Genomic DNA, 17,500 nt, shown 5'->3' on the forward strand with positions numbered 1-17,500 from the left:
GCTTCTCGCTCGAATCCGCTCGGCGACGAATGATGACGCATTGGTTTTCTTTTCTTTCTTTTTGTAGGTCAGAAGCTGCAGCTTCGTTCTGTTCAACGTCTGATTTATGAATTTCCTCATTTATGAATTTTTCAGACGTCCCCAGATTTTCTAAAAGCACAACTGACGCCCGCTCCCTCCGTCGAGATGATGTCGGGCCGTGTGTTGATTCCCCTCTCCCCCAGGGGTTTTTCATACGCTGTTGGCCTTTTGTTCAAAGCCACAAAATCACTTGATTGAAGCTAAACGAAACACTGTGGATATGGTTATTATTATTATCATCATTTTTGAAAGAAGTCAGTGTCACGGCTCCAGCTCAGTTCAGGATTGTCTCAGTCCTGGAGGCTCCCGGAGAGGATGGAGCGGATGGAGCGAGTTGTCGCAAATACGCCAGCCTCCATCGCTTCGCGTTCTTTTTTCGCCTTCTTCCTCGTGGCACGACGTCGGAGGCGGTGGCGTGAGGCGGTTGCGCCGCGGGAGCCGCGGTCCCGACGCGCCGCTATTCTGTCGGATCTTGTGATGTTTGAGGATAGAGAGGCGGAAGTCTGCGGAGATTCTCCTCCGGTGCGCGACGCAACTTTCAAAATGGGTCTTTAGAACGTCCAGCTTTAGTTTTCTGCTGCAGGTGTCTTTTTTATTTCTGAGCAGCTGGTATAGGTTAGCGGGTTACACCGCTGACCTTGGTACGGAGGGTCGGGTTCGATCTCCAGGTCATCGCGGTGTGAAAAAAGCCACATGAGAAAAGCCGCTTCAGGAAGGTGATGGATCGGCGTCCAGGACTCTCTCATCCACATGCTTCAAGTCATTGTTGACGTTAACAATATTCCACCGAAAACCATAATCTTTCCCCGCATTCAAATAAGCACATTCATCATAGGAGCAGCTGTAGAGGGAAAACAAATGAGACACCGTGTGATATGTTCGGGATGAACGTTTCTCGTTTCATGGAAGTTTATGGCTCAGATTCGGGGAAGAGTGTCATCTAGGAGACAAGGTCGCATCTCGAAACGATGAAAAACAATCATTTCTCCATATTGTTTTTATATACACAAAAACAATATTTCACCTTTACAATCGACCGAGGATGGGAGCCAGTGCAGGTGCTCTCGCTCTCTCGGGGAAGTGATAATAAAATAAAGAAGAGATATAAAAACATAATAAATCGAATGTGACACAACGTTGTTGCCGACTTGATGCGGGAGCAGTAATGTAGTAAAGAATCTCTCTGCCCTCATCGGGCAGCGTCGTCCTCCCACTGCTGCTGCTGCTGCTGCCATGGTGAGAAAAACATCACTCCCCCGCACGCGCCTGCAAATTCTTGCCAGCTGAGCCACACTCACACACACACGCTCACACACACACACACACGCACAAACACACACACACACACACACACACACACATGCTCTCTCTCACACACACACACACTCAACACACACGCACGCACGCTCACACACACTCACACACACACACATGCTCTCTCTCTCACACACACACACGCTCACACACACACACACACGCTCAACACACACGCACGCACGCTCACACACACTCACACACACACACACACACTCTCACACACATACACGCTCTCTCACACAAACACACACACACACACACACACACACACACACACACACACACACACACACACATGGCCCACTGAGCATTTCTCTGGTTACTGATAGACTGCAGGCCAGAGAAGCAGACGGTCTGACGGCGTCTGCATCAAATCCATAAAACTACGAAACCACACAGACACACACACGAGAAGAGGTCGACGACGTCGTCGACGACGACGAGCGCAGCTCAGCCGCCGACACACACCGACCGTCGACGGCTTCTGAACAGAAACAGGGACAGCGGGCAGACTGAGCTCATGACGTCGAACACACTCGACGTTGCTGGTGAATACAGGCATGTGTGATTTCAAATAAAACTGGGAAGAAAAAGGTTTCCAATTGAGGATTCGAGGAAATCTGAGGGCTGGTGTATTAACTCCCTGGAGTTCAGCCTGGCCAGAAGTGAACAAACAGATATCTGAACGGGCTCTGGGTGTTTGTTGGAAATTGTCGGAGAGCTGCAGGAAGATACAAATACATGAAGACTAACGTTAGTCTTGTAGGTTTGTGTTCTACAGCTGCGGCGTGACACGTCACTTCTCCAGTTTCACGAGTGATTCTGGGAATAACTCCACTCGAATCCTTATCTCCGTAGCTTCCGGTCTCAACACCTCCTCGGTGGAAAGGATTGTGATTCCAGAAGAACTACGACAAACTCAGGCCAGATTACACATTGTCACACATTCAGGCATTTTTCCTCTCGAGAGCTTGAAACTTAGAATCGTAAAAATGACTGTCGGTGCTTTGGAGGAGACGCTCTGAGAGTTCGACTCTGCTCTGAATAACGTTATTCACTTCTGGGGACCAGCCGAACCAGCCCGGGGGGAGAATGACCCTTGACCCTGACAAAAGACGACTTTCCCAGTTTGTGCATCTGCCCCCCCAAGAATCTCAGCAAATCATTTCTAATCTAAATCCAAAAGACTGCAGATGACCTGACGTACTCCCACGCACCTGATCTACCTTGGCGTCCGCGCGGTGCAGAGCCGGCGTCTTGACCGTGGCGTCCAGGTCCGTCACCCCTCTGTTGGCGTTCAGCTCCTCGGCCAACGTCGCCGCCGCCGCCGCCGCCTTCAGCGGCGTGTGGCTCGCCTCCTCGGCGTCGATGTCCGTCTCCTCAGCGGCGCCGGTCTTCTCCTCGCCCGCCAGCTCCCGAGCTGAGCCGAGGAAAGTACACACACACACAGGTGGATGAGCACGCACGCCTGCATACACACCGATGTGGGCATGAGCATGAACACGCGCACGCACGCACACACATGGGCGGACACACACACACACACACAGAGATGCATCAGAGTAAGAAACATTAACATCATGTTTACATTATACAGTGGGAATATGAATATACAACCCAGACAGCGCTCTCCTGTTCCCTGGGAGTTTCCATTTTGCTTTCAAACGCCGTTCTGATTGTGTTCAACATATATTTCATGGGACATATTGGTCCACATGCGATATCGCTTGTGGGTTTCACTACAGCAGATGTACAGCAAAATAACAGTGTGTGTACAGTATGAGACTGAATAGAGGCCGACAGCAGCAAAACTCTGCTTATTTTTATCTTCTTATTTTTCTTCTTTTCTCCTACAAACTGGTTTAATCAAAGTCCGACCTTGGAATAAGGTTCCACTTGACGTCCGTCCAAAAAAAAAAAATATGAACGGAGACGTTCCTCCTCTATTGATGTGCTAAAAAAAAGATCATTTTGATAAAAATTTTCATTAGCAACCAGTTCATTTCCGGCAAACAGATACAGAACAAATATAAAACAGTTATAAAACCGCGAGAACACTTGATCCCTATGAAAAAGGTCAAAACACTGAAAAGTCTCATTTGTAGCGCGTTGATTGAAGCAAATGGGCTTTGAAGACCTACTCATAATTCTAATTTGTTGAGTCTGTTGTTTATTCTAATATTCCGAGTGTATTGGATTCGTCTCACCACAACAAAAAACCTCCGACTCCGTTTGTGTTGGAGCGCGTCCGTCCCTCGACTGCGATGCCTGAAGTCGTTGACTTTGTACCAACTGCTCCGCTTCACGTTTTATTTTGTGTATGGTGGTTTTACCTCATACCCTGGCAGTGTGTGTGTGTGTGTGTGTGTGTGTGTGTGTGTGTGTGTGTGTGTGTACTGTGTGTGTGTGATGGCCTGCCCTGCCCCGATAAGTTACCTCCGACATCCATCCATCAATCCGTCTGTTTGTTTGTATTTTTGTTTGCCACCAGGATTTATGTAAAAAAAACAACAACAACTGAATGGATTTCCACGACTTGTCGGGCCTCGGCGGAGGTGAGCGCTCCACTGAGCGTCATCCCAGTTTGTTTGTTGGGGGGTTTTTTTGTTTGTCAGCAGGATTACGCAAGAAAAAAAAGAATTCCCGAATGGATTCCACACGACCTGGGGGAGGGATGGGACGAAAGATCCAGGGAATTCTTTATCGCTTCCTTTATTATCGCTTCCTTTATTATCCCCCCCGCCTCTTCTTCCTCATCTCCGACAACTGACTAAGCGTGTGGTCCATTTGACAGAAGACAATGAGCTTTGTGGAGGGACAGCTGTTTCATCCATCCATCGTCTACCGCTTTATCCATTTACGGGTCACGGGGGGGGGGGGGGGGGGGGGTGGAGCCAATCCTAGCTGACATTGGGCGAGACATCGCCAGCCTATCGCAGGGCCACATACAGAGACAAACAACCATTCACTCTCACATTCACATCTGGGGTCAATTTAGAATCTCAATGAACCTGACCCCATTCTGCATGTCTCTGGACTGTGGGAGGAAGACGGAGAACCCGGAGAGAACCCACGCACACACGGGGAGAACATGCAAACTGCACACAGAAAGGCCCTGGTTGGTTGGAAGCGGGACAGATGTTCATCTTATTAAATTACAACATGCACATCTGGAATGAACTTTGACCTCTTTGACTTTTCTTCCCGGTCTGCCGAGTTATTCCACAGAAAGAGTGAACATTGCTGAGTTATTAGAATATTCCAGTTCGTCCCGCAGGCTTGGATCATCACAGTTCAGTACTTCGTCGAGCAGCTGGACGGATCCGCCTGTGGCACCATTGTGTCTCATGTTGATGTGAGCTGTATAATGACGGTGCTGTCATTAGTTCCAGTGATGTGAGACGTTATTTACATGGTCATTTGTTTATTCTTCTACTGTTTTAGATCATACGTCTCTGACAGAACAAAACGTCACTTGCTCCACACTTTCGTTTGCTCTTCCCTCTTCTCCTCCGACTTCCTGCTGCTCAACCTCTAATCCACTTTCTGCTCGCTCGTCGTTCCTCTTCCTCCGCGATCCCTCGTTCCTTTTCCCTTTTAATACCCGTCTCTCCTTCTTCCTCCTCCTCCTCCTTCCCCCTCTGCGATCAACGCTTTCTCCCAGATTCCCGTCTCCTCTAATCCATTATCTCTCCCGCTCGTCTCTTTCCCTTCTCCTTTCATTGCCGTGATAATTAGTTCTCCAGATAAGCTCATTGGTTGTGCATGGCGGCTCTTGTGTTGCCTAACACACCATGACAGTAAGTGTGTGTGTGTGTGTGTGTGTATAGGCCCTCCATTTGCATGCATGTGCCCCCCCGCCCCCCTTTTTGCTGATGTACAGGTATTGTGTGCGGAGTGCCCTCCGGGCTCGTCGGCACGTGAAAGCAGAGCTCGTCTCTGGAGGCATGGAAGGAGTTTGTGGAGATAACGCAACGCGGGGGCCCCCGGACACGCCCACATCAAGGTCGAATGGGTGACCAGGCGCCGGCTGCCGTAACAACCGGAACGGTGGCTTGGAAGAGGTGAATTCCTGGATTCTTCCAACTGCTGAATCCCTCCATGTCCGTCCACTCGGAGCCACGTGTCCCCTACCGTCCCGTCCCGTCCAGATCCAGACACGAGGCGCTCTCTCTTGTTTCTGCGTTTCTTTCTTCGGGTTGACTCATCCGTGACATTCACTCCGGCGTCGCCCTCTCGCTCCTGCCAACTCGGGGCCCGATGCGAGGCGGGAAGGAGCACATCTGTGTGTGTGTGTGTGTGTTTGTGTGTGTGTTGGAGCTTTCTGACGAGAGCTCTGTAGGTGTTAATGTGTGTGGAATGTGTCGGCTTCACGGCGTAACCCCCCCTCCCCTCCTCATCCCGGCCGGCGTCAGCTGGCATTGGCTAAAGAAGTGTAGCTAATGGATGGATGGATATTCAACTTCTACCATGACTCCTCTTTTTACACTTTTTATTAGGTTTAACTCAATGAGCTAAAAATAAGACTCCGCTCCGGTCTGTTCATCTAAAGCGGTGACTCATAAACTCTTCCGCTTCTACTGAGCCGAGACCTTGTTCACACCGGGGCGGATGGATCCCGACTAAACGGTTGCTACAGAAACGTGGATACGTTGCTACAGAAAGAGGTAACTGGGGCAACAAAACATTTTTTTCAGGACTATTTGTGTGTTAAGACATTTGCACAACTGTTAATCTGCCGTTATCTGGCATCAAAACCAGAGAGCGTAAATACGACACGTCAGCACGCAAAAGTGAAGCCAGATCATCCGGATCGCCCCCTGGTGGCTGGATGAAGTTCATGTTATAAACCTTCACAAAAAAAAAACCAACTAAAAAGTACACGTAGAATAGATTTTTCTCAAAAATGGTTTCTGTCATTTTAGCGAGGTCTTATCACACTGTATCAGGTTCAAAAGTTTCCCGGAAAGTTTTGGTTTTAATTAACCATTTGATGCTATAAAAAACTGGCCCGCCCGCCCGTTGGAATCCTCTGTTGCTCGGGACTGGACGGACAAATTTGTCGACCGATGAAGAAATCAGCATTTAAATGTGGCCTCCAAAGGATTATGGTTTCACTTTGGTGCAACGGGAGGAAAGTGGAGATGCACGATCCTTCTGTATTTCCAGACTATGAACAAAACTGATCATGAAGCAGGGCGCATCGTCATCAATTCCATTGAGCTCAGCAGGTGACGATAACTCATTCATCACATCACTTGTGAGCTTCACTGTAAAAGACAATACCAAACCACAACTTATTAAAAATGATTGCAATGACGAGTGCAATGAACAAGGGGAGGGACGTTTTTTATCAAGCCACGAGGTTATATGAATATTTTAACATATTTTGATGTAAAAGGTTGAACTCCCACAGTGTCAGCATTAAGTTGAACAGCCTTTTGTTATGGATCCATTAGAAAACATTATAATGAGAGTCTGCTCGGCCTATAGTGATGTACATGCAGGACTCGCCCGTGTGTACTTGTGGTTTTGGGGTCAGAATAACTTTCACAGTGAGGTTTGGCAGCGACGTCGATGTCCCCGATGAAGTGTAATTTAAACTTATTATATAATTTTGTTATGAAAGAAACTGCTGCTTCAGCTCCATTTAGTGCTGATGTTGTTTCCATAGTGACGCGCCAGCGGCTGCCACCACGGGCGCAGGCCGGAGGATTTATGTGTGGACGAACTGCCAGTTTGGAATCGCACAACCAGGAGCAACAACCTCTGTATTAAAAACTATGACTAAGCTGCTTTTCAGTGTCCAACAAGTGAACTTAAAAGTTTCACACATCTCGTCCAACCAAACTAACACATATGTTGAGCCTGGTCTGTAGAAGCTCATCAGCAGCGTCATCATCACTTTCCAAACGCGTGTGTTTATAACGGGGTTCATATACAAGTTGTTTTTCTTCCCTTCTGCCAAGTCCCGACTCGCCGTCTTGTGATTTTGAGTCTCTACACGAACTTTCACCGGGAGAGACCCCAAACCTGGTTTGTCTGGTCTCCAAGAAACAAACAAACAAAAAAACAAAGCCTCTGCAGCTCCATGTCGTTGTCTGACCTCCCCTCGCAAAATCCTGTATGAATTTGCAAGTCTCAGAACGCATTTGCTGATTCTTTGGCACATTTACAAGTCTCCGTATGTGACCAATCAAATGAGTCCCAACGATCCTCCTGCTCCTACTGCATCATCCTGCTCACAGATGACGCCTTTTTTTTTAATTTATGTACCTCACCCTTTCCTGCGCTCTGATTGGCCGTGATTGTGTTGGCGAGCCTCTCGAATTAAATCTTTGAAGAGTTCACACCCCGAACAACCGGCGACTTGGCTCCGACCTGGGGCTTTTGTTCCAAAACAATTTGTCAGCCAGATGAAAATTTGGCAAAAAGAGTGGCATCCATAGCTTTTTATTTGTAGGTCACCACCACAGCAACTCTTTATGTTTAAGTCAGACAGAGGAGGATTCCACAAATGGTATGACGGACTAAATTTAAAAACCGTTTACCTACAGCAATGGTTCTTTTTTGAAGGTCGGAAATTTAAAAAAAACTTGACCTTGGCATCACTGCTGCACTGCCCCTAGTGGTCATCTAGCAGATTAGCTCCCTCTGTTCGACTTCTCAGACAGCTTTTTGTTTTGTCCTCAGTTTTGGACACATTCACCAAACAGAACGTCTTCCTCCTCCACCAGCCCCCTTCATCGAAACCCCCAACACGTCTGACTGACCCTGTACATTCCCCAACCACTCGGACTGCGCGGCGGGTGCACGTTGCGTCTGTTCGTGTACCTGTGAGCGTCGAGTCGAGGCCGTTCCTCTCGCCGTGGCAGTCCTCCTGTCCGTCTGCGCTCTGCTGCGTGTGCTGCAGACTCAGTTTGTGACAAACCTCGAAGGCCTGGCCGACCGTCCGCACGATGCGCATGGCCTGACTCTGGAGACGGAAAGACAAAGACGGGAAACACAGTTGAGCACATGGTCTGTAAACCAGCCAAATGTGCCATCGTTTGATTCAAACACTTTCATTTCCGTGCTGTGTTTTTCCAGCGAAATATCAAACATTTGATTTAATATTTTGTAGTTTTCATCTGTTTCTGCAGGTGGCGCTCTTTTCTTTATTCATCCTGCAGCCCAGGTCTTCCCCTGGTTAATGCAAACCACCCAGGAAGGTCAAATCTGTCACTTTTTACGAGGGGATTTTTCCCCAGGACATATTTACTTAAGCTCCTTTTTCCACCGGTGTCAGGTGCAGACTGGGCCCGGATGGGCCACGGAGTTCTGTGTATTTTGTATCAAACAGACGCAACAGACAGGTCACATGTGGGTCACAGAGTCAGTTACTAATCACATGAGCGAACAGCTGTCTGCGCTCAACCGTCCAGACGGTCGACATATCCTGGATTTTATTTTTTCATTTCCAACCTGAGGTGCAACGATGCGTCACCTCATTTCCACTCGCTCTCTGAAAGGGCAGGTCGTCTGACTATCTGCCTCCTCTCGCCGCCGGACATCACTCGTCCTCAGCTGAACGAGCAGAACAGACGCAGCATCAAGGCTCTGCCAAACAGACAAAATCCTTTGAAAACTCCGGAGCAAGGTGCTGACAGAAATCTGAACATTTAATCACTTGTCAGGATGACAAAATGTATAAAATATAAAAAAGATAGAATCTCTGCGTTGAGGCTGTTTTACTACAGTAAAAACTGAACCTAGTTTTGGTGTCGCCTGACGCACTATGCTTTGGTCTCTGCACTGGGAGGTTTTTGATTTTGTGTAATTTACTATTAATATTATTATAATTATCATCATTAGATCATTTTTTATTTTATTTTTAAATTAGAACCAGCTGCTTCAGCTCCATTAAGTGCTGATGCTGTTTCCATGGTGACAAAACCGCCAACGCGCTCCACGAGTGTTGTGGCATTACATAACCAAAAGCATCGAGTACTGAACTATAATATGTACAGGGTCTCATTTGACTTTGTAGTGTGAAACCGACAGTTGGCTCCACTTTGTTGTTTTCTTTTAAAACTTCAATGGCTGTATTGGTTTTAAGGAAATGTGATAAAAGCACTTCTGTTTCACTCGATTATTATGAACAGACTGAGGCAATGTGTAATCCAAGGTGTTTGGATTACTTCATTACCATTTAATAGGTAATGTCAATGAGGTATGATTGTCTGTGCTCAATCTTTACTGCAGTGTAGGGCTGCAGCTAACGATTATTTTCATTATCGATTAATCTGTCGATTATTTTCTCCATTTATCAATCAGTTGTCATCATAAAATGGTGAAAAATGTTGATCGTGTTTCCTCAAACCCCCAAGATGATGTTTTGTTTCGTCCACACACCAAAGATATTTAGTTTACCGTCATAGAGGAGGACAGAAACCGGAAAATATACACATTTAAGAAGCTGAAATCAGAGAATTTTGGCTTTTTTTAATAAAAAACTACTTGAACTACTTGATAATTGAATCGATTAATCGATTAACTGTTGCAGCTCAACTGCAGTGTGATTCCCAAACTCGGGAACGTTGCTCCCTGGAGGGGTTGGAAATATCATATCTCAGTCATAATTGCTATAATAGATTTAAAAAAGTAGTTACATTTCGAATGAAACCATGCAAATAGACATATATGTCATCAGCGTACAGATTTTTTTGTCACCTTGTGAACCCTGAAGGCATTACAACACTTTGAGGACAGCATGTGAAAAATGTGTATGCAACATCTTTTTACATCTTTTATAATTAATAGATATTAAAGTCGTTGATTCATCTATGACGAAAATATCAAACAAATCTTTCATCTTTTTGATTAAATTAATTAACCAACCAGGGAAGATTAGAGACAGAGACACCGTGATTGAAATTTAAACGACACAGATTTCAGCTTTAACCATATTTAGCTCTTTTTTTTTCTCTCCCTAATTTGTCCTTTTGACACACGTCTTCTTCTCTTTTTTAATTTCATGGGAAACATTAATATCCTGACACAGATAAGACAGAGTGTTCTAGCGGCAACAAGGGGCGATAAGACACTGTTGTCAGGAGAAGAGAAAATTGCTGTTAAGAGAAAAAATGCTTTGGCCGACGGACCAAAAAAATAAAAGAAAATCTGTCATGACGAGACATGAAGACATCAAACTAAGAGTCAATATAAACTCACAGTCGGGACTGTTGCCCTGTGTGTTGAAGACCTTTATGGGCAGTAACAGGTGAAACCTATTTTGTAGTTCAAACTGTACTTGTGCTTGTTTTATGATGACAGTGTTCTAAGACAGAAATAAACTGTTTGTCCTTTGGAAGGTACCTCATTTTTAATAGCAACTGTCTTGTCCTTTACTCTCATCTTTCCCTCCTCCTCCTCCTCTCTTCCTCCCCAGATGGATACACTGTTCTGTTCTGTTCTTCTCCAGCTCCATGAATCACTCCCATCTCCTGCCTTTTATTTGTGTTTTCACTCCATGATTAAGGCTCACGCTCCACTTACTCATAAACTCGACTGGCTGAAAAACACAAGGTCAAACGCACATTTGTACGTCATAGTTTGTACAATAGTCAAAAGACCAGCGTGGGTGACGCAAACATTGCGTCTACTCGCCTCTTTGCATTGACTTTGTATGTAATCTACTCGCACAAATAATTCACATCGCCTTTGGTGTGAAAGGACCATGAGTGCCATTTACAAAGCTTTTGACTGTTTTTCCAACTAGTACACGGAAAAAAATTAACCCCGGGACAAGAGCTGATTACTATCGAGTCCGTTTTTTTTTAACTAGAACCAAGAGACGTGTCGTGATCACATCATCATCCCTTTTCTACCTTTTTCAACTGACTGATTATTTAGTACCCTCTTTCCATGCGACTGTATGTCTATGACCTTTATGCACCGGTTCGTACCTTCAGATCCTCGGGCGGAGGCCTGTTGTTATCTCACCCAGAAACCCGGTGGAAAACTGAAAATGGGGACATAACGTTTACAGTCTGGACCCTGAGGCTCTGGAACGATCTGCCTGAGGAAATCTGGTCGGATGACTCAGTAAATCCATTCTATAGACATAAACTTTCATCTCATTATTTCACCTGAATTTCACTTTTCTTTGAACTGTTTTTTTATAAAGTGGAGAATTGTTAGCAGGAACTATGGGTCCAGAAATTCGGCCGACATCTCCACCCAAGTCTTTAATCTTTGGTACAGTGAGCAAGAGAGAGTCTGGGGTCACGGTAGAGGTCGTATCTGTAGAGAATATCAACTGTACAGACGAGTGCGAGTTTGATGTGGAGAAGAAAAAAAAATCAATCCTAAAAATACCTTGAAGCCTGAGCAGGAATTTTAAAGAAGGAGCAGAGAAAGTGAGTTCTGTTCTTTGCTCCAGTTATTGTTTCATGGACTTTTTGGAGAAACTTAAGAGAAAAGCATTAGTGGAGTAGTTAAGCCTTGATTGGAATAAGAGCAGGTTTCTCTGTATCCTACTTAGGAAGGAGGCGGAGCCAAACTAAGCCCCTTGAGGGAAATGTGTGATTTAGTGATAATGAAGTGTGTAAATAAAATGTGACTGTGGTTCATGTCCTTTCTTCTACAGACCGTCTACATTTAATTCTATATTTCTTAACTTCAATCTTGACCTTCCGTTGAACTTTATTCGTACAGTTTGCTGATTAAACTGTCATTTATCATAAATGTGTCATATACACCTCAGGGATGCACCAAAATGAAAATTGTTGGCCAAAAACCGAACAAAATGAAAAACTTTATATTTTCCGTTTTTAAATTATATATATATATATATATATATTTTACAGTTTTTACATTTATTTTGCCAAATTTTTCACCATTTCATAAATTAAATAGCCTAAATGTGCTTTTTACTTTTTTGTCTTGATTTTCAAGGGAAAAAACAATCAATTACAAAAGTACAATTTATAAATATTTATATAACACGATCCCGCAGACCATTATACCAGCAAAACACAATATAACTATATAACTTTATAATAATATAACTTTAATAAAATGGAACACACTTTTATTTTGCGTCATTGCCGACATGTTGTTGCGCGCACCGCATTTCACGCAGGCAGCTTTTTTATTGCATCATTAAAAACATTGTTCGGTAAAAATTATTCGGTGTTTTAGCATTTTTTTGGTGGCCGAACATTCAGTGCATCCCTACCACACCTTTATTAAATGGATTGGCACTTGTCATGACGGGTTTGTTTCTGTATCTAGACATTTTCTTTCGCACTTGAGCCACAATTCTCCAACAGATCTCAAACTATACGCCGGCTGACGTGACTTCTAAAGAGACTTGTCACTCAAATGCGCAGCCTGAACATCCTGCAGGAAAGATATATATACAAAATAACTCTTTTAGTTTTGACGTCTGTCAACGTCTGTGTGGCTCTCTTTCCTCTCCATCGCCTGTCCCCCTCATGCCGCCTCTGTCTTCTCGGACTATTCTCTTTGTGCGATGCAGATTAGCCACAGAGGTGCAGCGGTTCCGTTCGCTGTCGTCTTGACACAAGCAAATAAGGCGGGACAAAAGAGGAATGTCAATGAAATCAAGGAAGAATCAGGGTAAACAATGGGAAGATGGACGACAGGGGGATTTGATTGTGATTAAAGCCTGCGCTCCGTCCGTCTCCCCCCGTTGATGAGCTCGTCTCATGTTTCCTGTATTAACATATATCCACCCCATCGCTCAACGCTAAACACCTCCATCACTCTGTGCACAGGAGGTATTTGTATTTGCTCCCAATTATTAACTGTCAAACAGCGGACCGACATTAAAGTATGATGTCAGTCAGTGGAGCGCATCCGTCCGCCAAGGACCAAGAGTCCCCTTAAAGTCAACAGAGTTTTAATGCTGAGCCAACAAGACAAGGCTGAGGCCATTCAAATCATAATCTCCATTGCAGAAGAATGATAGGTTGACAAACCAAATAAGAGCCAGGGATTTTTTCCTTGGAAATCTGTGAATCGGTTCATATCTGAGCCTAAGTGACGCGGCTTCAATCTCGGCACACGTCCCGTCCTTCCACCAAGTTTTCTGGAAATCCGTTCAGAAGTTCTTGCGGAATCCTGCTGACGAACAAACCAACCAACAACCAGGCAAAGTATAAATGCCCCTCGGTAGAGCACACGCCGCCGCCAAGGCCCAAGAGTCCACCGGAATCCATTGGAGCCGTACCAAATCACAGACACTCCCAGATATCAGTTCCCTAAATATTTTTCATCGAGATCCATTCATTGTTTCCTAGGAAATCGTCAAGGCTCGCCACCGCCAGCCTTCACACTCGCAATGTCGCCGGATCCGTCCCCTTTGTCCCAATCCTCACCTAAATGTAATGGCCCCTCTCTTGGCCCGTGGTCCGTCCTTCACTCCACGTTTCGTGGAGATGTGTTGTTGGGGACATCCCACAGGACATGACCTCCTCGGTGGCGGTGCTGTGAAGAACTGTGAAGTTTACCGTTCAGCAGTGACACAGAGAAACTCCGGTCTGAAGTGTATTAGCAGAACGACGCTGAGTGTGGGTGTCTGAAATACATCACGTCAAAATGAGCACTAATCAATGTGTGTGTGTGTGTGTGGGAGAGAGAGCGCGTGAGGTAAGTGGAGTGCGAGGAAATCGATTTGCGACGCCTCAGTGACTCTTCTGAACCATTAGCTCGATTTCTAGAGCTCAGAAGCAGTGAGAACATCAAACGGGGGAAAAATCAGCAGCAACAGCAACAACAACAACAACAACAACAACAACAACAACAACAACAACTGAGCAGCAGAAGAAACGCCCCCTCCGCAGAGGAGATGATCTAGACTCAGAGAGTCAAACCGTGAAACGTCCAGAGACGGAGACGCTGGATGATTATGACGCGACAGAAGCGCACAGTACAGTAACTCCATCTTCATACAAAGTAAGCGTTGACCCGTGTGCGACGCACAGAAATCTTAAGACACTTGATATTAAACGAAAGTGCTGAAAGGCGAATGGATCCAATTGATCTTAACCAGGCGGTTGAGCTCTTCATCCTTCAGTGTCGGTGCAGAATCCATTGATCCTGCAGCTTGACACACGAAGACGATGTTTAAATCCACCACTTCATCATATCGGACTCTTAATAAGTGACTCTTGATGCCTCTTTTGTGTTCTGGTTTGCTGTTGTGTTTTCTGATTTGCCGTTTTTTGTTTTCTTGATTTGGCTTCTTTTTTTTTGATCTGCCGTTTTTTTCTGATTTGCGGTTTTTGTTTTTTGATTTGCGTTTTTTTTGTTTTGCGTTTTTTGTTTCATTAATTTGAGGGGGTTTTTCTCATTTGCCATTTTTTTCGATTTGCCGTTTTTGTTTCCTGTTTTGCCGATGTGCATTTTTGATTTGCTGTTTTTTCTGAATTTGCAGTTTTTTTAAATTTGTCGTTTCTGTTTTCTGATTTGTCATGAATTTTTTTTATCCGCAGTTTTCATTTTTTTGATTGGTCATATTGTTTTCTGTTTTGCCGGTGTGTTCCCTCATTTGCCGTTGTGTTTTTTGATTTGCCATTTTGCACTTCAGGGCCACCGTAGCTCTCTGCTATTATCGCTTCCCTTCTACAGAAGAGAGTGCAGGTTGTTCAATTTAGCTTCCATTCAACTGTCGATATGAGGAGGGGGAAGAGCGAGACACACACACACACACCCACACACACCCACACACACCCACACACACACACACACACACACACACACACACACACACACACACACACACACACACACACACACACACACACACACACACACACACACACACACACACACACACAGCCTGTCTAAGTGTCAGAAGCGATGGGGCCACTAAAGTCTCTTTACTCCGCGGTGATTTAAAGCGCAGACATTCTTTCACTGCCGGTAGTTAAGAGGGAAATAAAATCTGCCTAATCTCGTTCTAAATCTCTTCCCTCCGGAACGTTCCGGGAGTCAAAACCCACTTCCGCTTAAACCACAGGCTGCCGCCCGTGACATTTTTATCACGTGTTTGATAGGTATATGTCCTCGTTCCTTTTACATGGCGGCAGCGTTTCATTCTCCTTTTTACTTCGTCTTCGTCTCCTCTCTTCCCTCCCCGGTGATCTGATGGAGAAACTTTGGAACAGTTCACAGGATCACAACTACTTCCCTTCCCCACTTCGAGTGGAAGCACCAACGGGCGCAAAAAACTCATCTTGAAAAACGTCGACACATCTCAAGAGGTTTTATCCCGCGTTAATAAAAAATGTCGGCTTTATCGGTTATTGTCCTTCTGTTTACGGACAGACGAGGCCGTATTGAAGATGTGATTCACCGGGGTTCCGCCTCGTCGCAACGACCTCGCGGCCGTGAATCATTGAATGAGCGCAGAGGAGAACGTCTATGCAACATAAAAAAAAAAGTAACGACGCACACTTGACCCATGACACTGTTTAGTAATTACGTTCAAGTGCCGACATATGATATGATGACACGCGGCACCAAGACGGAAATATGTTGTTCAGGGAATAACGTTTGGACCTAAGGTTTGATCTCATCATCATAAACTCAATCGATATGTTTGTATTGTTTTGTTTTTTTTGTTTAAAGCTGCACCAATTATCATTTTCCATATCAATGGCTTCGGGGTCGCAGTTGCCTCAGAGATTTTTTGCTATTGGTCAGTTTCATTTTGTCTTGGTGAACATGGTGTGTGTGTGTGTGTGTGTGTGTGTGTGTGTGTGTGTGTGTGTGTGTGTGTAAGAGATAATGAGGCAGTGTGTGTGTGTGTGTGTGTGTGTGTGTGTAAGAGATAATGAGGCAGTGTGTGTGTGTGTGTGTGTGTGTGTGTGTGTGTGTGTGTGTGTGTGTGTGTGTGTGTGTGTGTGTGTGTGTGTGTGTGTGTGTGTGCGCGCCACCCAGCTAGACACCTGGACTTTGGAGTCAAGTCCCACAAATTGGCAGCCAAACAGAAGCGGGAGCTCAATTTTCTAACGAGATGTGTCCCACTCTGTTTTGACTTTGTCCCGTGCGACCTGCTCCTCACGCCTCGACCACGACCAGCCCACAGAGCCAATTACCGCTGCATGAGCGGCCACGTGCGTCCCTATTGGAGGTTGTCATGATTTGACAAGAGGAGGTGGAGGAGGAGGAGCCGGAGGAGATGTCTTAAACACCACGCGACTGACGATGACGCGGGCTTCCATCTCGCATTAACACATTGCTATGGAGAGAAATCAGTCTCAAGATGTGTATCACATGATCTGCAAGTGAAACATAAGAGATACAATGATTTGTGCGTAACTTTTGCGCGTTCAAATCCACGCACAAATAAGAAGCGAGTTATTTTACAAATGACCACATCGCAAAACAAAATAAATACTGATATTTTTCAAACATCTTCCTGTGAGTACAAATATCTAAAACAATATATTTGTGAAAGTCTTCGTATGGGTTTACAGGTTGTTACGTGCGTGTGCACGGATCAGCTTCACACGTGCGTGTGTGGACTTCTGAGACTCCTTTTCCGCAGTTTGCTCCAAAAAAGGTTCACAAACGTGTGCTGCGTTTAAGTGCCGGCGGAAAACTGGGACACGTGGGCTTCCGGTGAATTTGTGCGTAATTTCACAGTGGGGAGGACGTTTTTTCTAAATGGACGGAGGAGCTCGTCAACCCCCGACTAGAACACAAACCATATAAAATGCATGTAACTATTTATACTTTAGTAAAAAACTGGATTTCAGTTATTTCTGTAAGGAGTTTTCTCAAATGGTTTTTTAAAAAAACAAACATTTTGACCCTTTTACCTGCACTCGAGCAAATTGGCATTAAGTGCCTTGCTCAAGGGCACCTGAAGCTCGCTGGGCGGCATCCGTCTTGATTGACATCGCCGGTAATGTTTCAAACTACAAGTGGAACTCTAAACCCCCGACCATCGGAGCGCTTCCTTCGGGCTGATTCATAATGCGCTCCAATCCCTCGATGCTTTCAGGGAAATCCATTAAGAGTTTCCTTCTCTGAGAGTTTCTGGAGCTTGGTATTTGTTGCCTAAACCCTGCCTGGAACTCACAGT

The 17,500-nt window shown here is 45.2% G+C and overlaps 1 protein-coding gene across 6 annotated transcripts in view; it reads right to left on the minus strand.

Annotated features, from left to right (window-relative positions):
* Window positions 1-17,500, minus strand: part of LOC118318186 (carboxyl-terminal PDZ ligand of neuronal nitric oxide synthase protein-like) — a 136,924-nt gene that overhangs the window by 43,048 nt on the left and 76,376 nt on the right. For 3 of the 6 annotated variants that reach the window (XM_035647598.2, XM_035647602.2, XM_035647600.2), the window contains 2 exons: window positions 8,233-8,374; window positions 2,616-2,866 (listed from right to left, as the gene is read on the minus strand). In XM_035647598.2, the coding sequence (XP_035503491.2) occupies window positions 2,616-2,866; window positions 8,233-8,374 (393 nt within the window). The remainder of the gene's footprint in view (window positions 1-2,615; window positions 2,867-8,232; window positions 8,375-17,500) is intronic. The other 3 variants (XM_035647599.2, XM_047336760.1, XM_035647601.2) reach the window with 3 other exon arrangements.

This window comes from Scophthalmus maximus, chromosome 13 (genome assembly GCF_022379125.1).
Source record: "Scophthalmus maximus strain ysfricsl-2021 chromosome 13, ASM2237912v1, whole genome shotgun sequence".
NCBI lineage: Eukaryota > Metazoa > Chordata > Actinopteri > Pleuronectiformes > Scophthalmidae > Scophthalmus > Scophthalmus maximus.